Here is a 7,662-nt window from a genome sequence, read left to right on the forward strand (position 1 = left end):
AAAATTGTTCCGTATTTCATACATCGAATACCATTTTACGAAATACTTAATTTAATAAATGTTGTATGGTATGATTATTGTAATTATAATTAAGACGATTTATTTTGAGTGTTTTAAGTTGTTCTATATAATGCATTAATTTATGTTGTCACATGACTTATGAAACAGTAGTTTTTATTAAACATGATCAGTTTATTAACTAACAATTAACTTTTCAATTAACATGTAATTTATTAACCAACGAAAATCTATCAATTGGTCTGCCAACGATGGTGCGCTAAGTTGCAATACAAAATAAGGAATGAGTTCACGTGAAGTCAGACTGTTTTAATAAGACGACAAAATAACACTTGAAACATCACAGTAAAACATTGTGAAGGTAAAAAAAAAACTTCGAACCTTCATAGTGTTTTGATGTGAAGGTTTAATGTTATTTACATGATGTCATGAAAATATCATAATTCAAAAATAATATCGCAACTAATACACACTTTTTTTATAACAAAAAAAGTGTGTATTAGTTACCGTATTATATTTTTGGATGATGAGTACCGACAAGGAAAATTAAATTATCGTCGGAAACTGAAAAAAGAAGTTATATTCGAATTGTTTTCGTCGTTTAAAATATAAAATGTTAGGATTTATTAAGACTTTGACCAATAAAAAAGTATATATAAAGATGAGAAAAACCACAAATGCACGACAAACATGCGTCTACTCTTGATAATCATGTATCTATTCTACCTCCCATCCTCACCGGGGGCAGCCCCCACCGTACAGTTACACCCGCTCAAGAAAATTTCTGAGTCCGTCACTGTAAACAACATCTCGATTCCGGGTTGCCCAACGAAATGCGGCAACCTCACCGTACCATACCCCTTCGGCATCCGTGGATCCAATTCAGATTGCTCTATTGGCCCTTGGTTCGATATCACGTGCAACACATCCTTCAATCCCCCCAAAGCCTTCTTGCCGGCAAATCTATTTTCTTACAGGGGAGATGATAGTTTTCACCGGATAGAAATAATTGATATCTCCGATGAGCACGTAAGAATCAAAAACGTGGTTGCTTCTACCTGCTACAATGAGACCGGTGAAATAATTGAGATAACATCCACTGGGCTTGTGGTGGCGACCTCCTACTTCACGCTGTCGGAACTGAACAAACTGATAGCCGTTGGTTGCGACGACTACTCTGTGATAGCTCCGGTGAACGGAATCGAAGGCAAGAATTTCAGCAGTGGTTGCGTGACGGTATGCAATGGAGTTCGGGATGTTCTTGCGGGTTCATGTTCAGGTTTGGATTTTGTTACATACACCTCTCAAACAAAACACATTACGCTTCTTTAACAGCATAAAATTCCAAAAACTTTTTAAATTAAAATAATTATGTCAAAGAAAAAAGAACAATAATACAAGAGAATACCATCGTGTTGTTTGGTTCGTAGAATTCAAAGGAATTTGAATAACTAATTCCGATATCTTTGTTTGGTTCACATATTGAAATAGATAGAATCCTTTGAATTCTATAAGTTAAAAAATTGATTATTTCTTTAGCATAAGTGAAGGAATTTGAATTTCATCACCACCCATCACTTGTCCCCACTACGACCATGCTACTAATATCACTGTCACATCTCTACACTAACCCCCCCTTACCCTCCCGGACCACATTACTACTGTCGTCATCAGAACCGCCACTCCCTCCCCAACCCCAACCCCAAACCTAAACCTACGACTATGCCACTAATGTTGTAAAAGAAAGTGTAATTGTCATAAAAGTATATTTGGGAACGAAAAATCTTACTATCAACTTATTGTAGCATGTTTATGACGTACAATTTTTTGTTACTATAAACTTAAGGCTATCTTTGGTAAATATAATCTAACTTATTTTTAAAAGTCCTGTTTGGATGGATAAAACGTAACTTATAAGATAATCTATTGAAACGCTATATATTTAGATTAGCATTTTAGGAGGTTTTTCATTTTCTTGGTATAGAAGTAAGAGAATAGTACAAGAATCCTTGGTATTTATAAAAAGGCTTGAATCATAATGACCGGGATCAAACCCCATGGAGTAGATAGTCACGCTAAACTTATGGAACCATGCGTGTGGAGCTTGCTTAAGCCCATAGAGAGAGCCTTACGTAGGCGACAAACATGATTAGGTGGATTAAGGAAGACATGCTTGACGTCCATCTGATATAGCGGCCATTTACATGTAGAAGCAACTGTAATAAGAATGCGAACAGAAGTGACTTGTGCCACAGGTGCAAATATCTCTTCATAGTCAATCTTGTGCTCTTGATTGTAACCCTTTGCAACTAGTAGAGCTTTATAAATATCAATGGATCCATTCATTTTGATTTTGACTTTGTATACTCACTTTGACCCAATAATGCTTTTCCCTGGAGGATGAGGAACAATCTCCCAAGTTTGAGCTTTGTCAAGGGCCTGTAGTTCCTCCGACATAACTTGCTGCCAAAGAGGGTCCATAGAAGCTTCCTTGTAGGAAGTAGGAGTATGAAAAGTGAATCAAGTGGAATAACAGTGATAATCACGAAAATGAGTCGGAACTTGTTTTACTTGTTAGAACGACAAATTTCTGAAGGAGCTGCAACCAGATCATCAGGACTTACGAACAAATCAGGACCAAATGTAGACGGTGGAGCAGAAGTAGATTCTGGAGGTAAGTGTCAGGCGACTTAGGTGATGCGGTAGAGGATGGGGGAGGGGATCAAATGAGTGAGATATGGTCTTGTCCAAGGTAGAAGATGTAGGTACAATTGGCGAGTCAATAGATAAAGGAGTGGAGGTGTCCATGAAGAAAGGAGGAATAAAATCATATTGAACCTTGAATTTTGAGATGGAAGAAAACATTTGATCTTCCAAGAATGTGATATGACGAGATATACAAAGTCTTTGGGAGATAGAATCCCAACAATGATATCCTTTGTGTTTGATAGCATAACCAAGAAAGCAACATAGGCGAGAACGAGGTTCAAGTTTGGTACGCTCGTGAGGCTGGAGTAGGACAAAATGTACGCACACATATACTTTTAGTAGGTCATAAGCTGGTGGCACGCCATGTAAAGCTCCATAGGGGATTTGTGTTGAAGAAGGGGAGTTGGTTGATGATTAATGGTGTGTGTATACAGCTGAAAGGGTTCCCTTGCCCCAAAGCATTCAGGACATTTGGCGGAGATCAGGAAGGTGTGAACAATGTCTAAAATATGGAAGTGCTTTCGTTCAACACGACCATTTTGTTGTGATGTACCTGCACATGAGCATTGAGAAAGAGTGCCTTGTTGGCGAAGGAACTCGAGAAAGGGGTGTTCTTTGTACTCCATGGCATTGTCGGGGAGGAAGACTTTGATAGGGGGAGAGAACTGTGTGTGAATTATTTTGGCAAAGTTCATATAGATTTGTGGGAGTTGAGAATGGTTTTTCATAAGACAAAGCCAGGTAAAACGTGTGTGATCGTTTAGAAAGATGACAAATTATTGAGATCCACCCATGGTAGGGTGAGGAGAGGGACCCCAAAAAATCTGAATGAATAAGATCAAAAGCTGCAGAACTAAACAGGAGAAAATAAAAAGACGAACCAGGAGATGGTAATTGATTACCAGGTAAAATACAGATTCCAATGGCAATGAAGTTACCCTTGCTCGCTCTAATACCATGTTATCCTGGTTGATTTAGACAAGATATAGAAGCATTAAGCATGGAGAAAAGTCTGTGTATTCCATTGAAAAATTAAGCCGTAAAAGTGTTTTCGTACAAAAAGAGATAAAGGTAATAAAAGACAATCTCTAGGTTTACATAAAGGGCCCTAAACTATACATATGACTTGGGATGCAAGTGAAGATTGTTTTCGTGACATAATATTCTTACCCTTAAAACTTTACAGCAAAACATTATAAATGTTCGGTTTTATTTTTTACCTTCATAATATTTTGTGGTAAAGTTTCAAGTGTAAAAATGTTGTCTCATAAAAATAAACCAGTTTCACGTGAACCCAACCCCTATACATATTAATACATAACAAAGCTAACAAAAATAATAAACTGACTCCCATTAATAAAATACCACATATATGATAGTCCATAGAACATTATAAAAAATTAGCTCCAACTATACACTAAAAACAATCTTTAATGTTATAATATATTTGGCTCAGTTCAATAATTTTTATAGGCCCATAATAATTTGAAACTCATTTCATTTATTATTATTTGTAATTTTTAGATATCAGTTGTTACCGTTAGTTATTTGATATACTAGAAAGGTATTCTTGCAATAAAACGAGATATATTTTGATTTTAATATTTCATTTGTCCCCTGTCAATGTTGTAATATGGTATTATGTGGTTTCGAGAAAACGATAATTTTTTATTTTTGAAAAAAATATAAATTTAAAGATATCATAAAATATTGAAAAAAAAATGTATCGATATTAGTATCAAATTAACTATTTCAAAATTTTTGTTTATTTGTGTAATTTCTTTAATTCAATTTTTTATTGTAATTTAATTTAGGTTTAATTACGAAGTAATTTGTTTTTGATTTAATTTTTTTTATAAAGATAATAATTAAATATTATGTTAGATGATATTCCAGGACCAATACAATTGGCTGAATCCCGTGTACTACCCATTGTTGGTCCCGAGGGATGGAGGCCGAAAGATATTATGGTTATCGGTTCAAGGACTAACACAATAATTATTCTAATTATATTTTAGATTTTTCTATTTAAAATAAAATAGTATTTGATTATGTTTATCTGCAGTTTAGTTATACGAATTCAAACATGGAGTTTTAATAAGTTGTACTTATACACTATTCACTTGTAATCTTGAATTTTAAGTAATATACATCAATACACAGTTTTTCATGTATAAAAGATGGTTTTTATCAAATGCTTTATAATATAACATAGATAATTGTTATTTTTTGATTAATGCATGATTGTTAATGGTTTGGTGAGTAAATACTAATTGTTAATTATTTTTTTAATATTTCGTTAAAAAATGCTAATTGTTATTAAGAGGCTATAATAGCATTCAAAAAGAATTATAATTAAGTTTTTGTAGTTATGATGGTGGAATTTAACCAAAATTCCAAGTGCCATTGCTAATGAGGAGTTGATCAAGTAAAATGTGCCCATTTTTTTCAGGCATGGGGTGTTGTTCAACGAGCTTACCCACAGGCTTAAAAACTTACATTGCAAATTCATTCACACTCAATAGACACGTTGATGTCTGGCCTTTCAACAAATGTGGATACACATTCCTTGGAGAGGAAAGTGCATTTACGCTTCAGGGTGCATCCGATTTCACCGATCCCAATTTCGTCAAGCGAACAGAAGAGACTGTTCCAGTGGTTTTGGATTGGGTCATCGGAAGTAGGAGCTGTAACGAGTATAAAAATACAAGTGATTATTATTGTCAACAGAATAGCGTTTGTGTGGATTTCAAGAGGGGGAATGGAGGTTACAGGTGCTCCTGCAAAAATGGTTATCAAGGGAATCCCTATCTTTCTCCTGGCTGCAATGGTCAGTAACAGTTGCAACATATTTTTATTCATTCTGATATGGATTTAGAGGTTTTTACTTACGGTTTATCACTTTTTTTTTTCAATTCATAGATATCAACGAATGTGCGGATCCAAACAACAATCCGTGCGACGGGATCTGTACTAATCTCCCGGGCACTTTTAACTGTTCGTGCCCTCACGGACACGAAGGAGATGGGAGAAAGGATGGGAATGGTTGTAGGGCTCATAATCCGAGATCGCCGGCCCTCAAGTTGTCTGTTGGTGAGTAAATTCCTTCTTTCGTGATGAATAATTTTTTTTCCAATGAATGATGAAGAATACTTGTATATATGCAGGAATGGGTGTCGGATTTTTATCTGTATTGATCGGAATGGGATGGTTGTATTTCAGCCACCAGAGAAGAAAAGTTATAAAATTGAAAGAGAAGTTCTTCTTGAAAAATGGTGGCTTGTTGATGAAACAACAAATAGATTCGAATGAGGGTGGCGGAGTTAAAGAGTTGACAAAAATTTTCTCTACCGACGAACTAAAAAAAGCAACAAAAAACTTCTCTAAAGATAGGATTCTTGGTCGTGGTGGCTATGGGACGGTATATAAAGGGATCTTACCTGATGGAAGTGTTGTTGCAATAAAGAAGTCGCGAGTAATGGATGAGAGCCAGATCGAGCAGTTTATCAATGAGGTTGTCATTCTTACTCAAATTAACCATCGAAATGTTGTGAAGCTCTTAGGTTGTTGCTTGGAGAGTGAAGTCCCATTACTTGTCTATGAATGTGTTTCCAATGGCACTCTCTTCCATCATATCCACACCAACGGTGGAATGGATTGGCTATCTTTGGATAATCGTTTAAGGATAGCTATTGAGTCTGCTAGTGCACTTGCTTACCTCCATTCGGCCGCTTCAAAGCCTATAATCCATCGAGATGTGAAATCCGCCAACATATTATTAGATGAGAACCTAGTCACCAAAATTTCTGACTTTGGGGCTTCAAGATTGGTACCCTTGAATCAAACACAGGTAACTACATTAGTTCAAGGGACAATAGGGTATCTAGATCCTGAATATTTTCACACAAGCCAACTAACAGATAAGAGTGATGTTTATAGCTTCGGAGTTGTGCTTCTAGAGCTTCTAACAGGAAAGAAACCGCTTTGCATGGAACGAAGTCAAGAGCAAAGAAACTTAGCAACCCATTTCCTCGTTTCATTGAGAATGAATAATTTATTTCAAATTCTTGACCGTCGAGTGATCAGAGAGGGTTCACTTGAGCAACTCCAAGCAATAGCTTCTCTTGTGAAGCGATGTCTGAACATGAACGGCTACGACAGACCAACAATGAAGGAAGTGGCTATGGAATTAGAGGGATTGAGAAAATTTACGAAGCAACCATGGGTTAACCATCGTGGTAATGAAGATGCGTTTAGTCGAACGAGTGAGGGACAACACTCGGACCTTTATAATGTCTCGTTAAATCCATATATGGACTCAATAGAGCTATCAAGTCTCAATGCTTCCGATCAAATTGGTTTGTTGTACTCATTCGATGAACTTAAATGATTAACCGTTATTGTGCCTTAACAAATAAGGCAAGTTTTTCATGTTATCTAAATTCCATATATTTTATTTATGATTGATTGTTGCAACTTGTACTACTATTTCTTATGTTATTGATTGCTTAAGTAAATGGTTGTTATTTTGTTTTGTATATCTTCTATTGATCTTCAATTTCTAGTTATCGTATCTATTAATTTAAATTTATAAATAAAAGCGGGTATTTATGTTAATATAGTATTATCCTTCATTTCATAAGCACCTTATTGATTAGTTTTAGTGTAAACTACAATTTTGGTCCATGTAGTTTGTCAGTTACAACATTTTTTGTCCTTCAGTTTCAAAAATACAAGATGATCATCGTGGTTTGCAAAAGTGTCATGATTCCTCTAATGACTGTTAACTTTTAGCCGTTAAGTGAAAGACATTTTCTCCTTTTCAGGCTTTCATCTTATTTTTTTTATAGATCCATATATGAAATACTTACAAGTGTCCCCCAACTTCCAATACATATACATATATACATTTCGATGAACTTCACCTTCTATGGC

General features: G+C 35.4%; 1 protein-coding gene across 1 annotated transcript; it reads left to right on the plus strand.

Moving 5' to 3' along the window:
* Nucleotides 1–705: 705 nt before the first annotated feature.
* Nucleotides 706–7,203, plus strand: LOC112513743 (wall-associated receptor kinase 2-like). The gene is made up of 4 exons (XM_025120095.1): nt 706–1,297; nt 5,180–5,557; nt 5,650–5,820; nt 5,895–7,203. Exons 1-4 carry the CDS (start codon nt 709–711, stop codon nt 7,115–7,117), a joined length of 2,361 nt encoding a protein of 786 aa, XP_024975863.1. The 5' UTR covers nt 706–708; the 3' UTR covers nt 7,118–7,203.
* Nucleotides 7,204–7,662: the final 459 nt, after the last annotated feature.

Source organism: Cynara cardunculus (assembly GCF_001531365.2).
Source record: "Cynara cardunculus var. scolymus isolate 2C chromosome LG 5, CcrdV1, whole genome shotgun sequence".
In the NCBI taxonomy this organism is placed as follows: domain Eukaryota; kingdom Viridiplantae; phylum Streptophyta; class Magnoliopsida; order Asterales; family Asteraceae; genus Cynara; species Cynara cardunculus.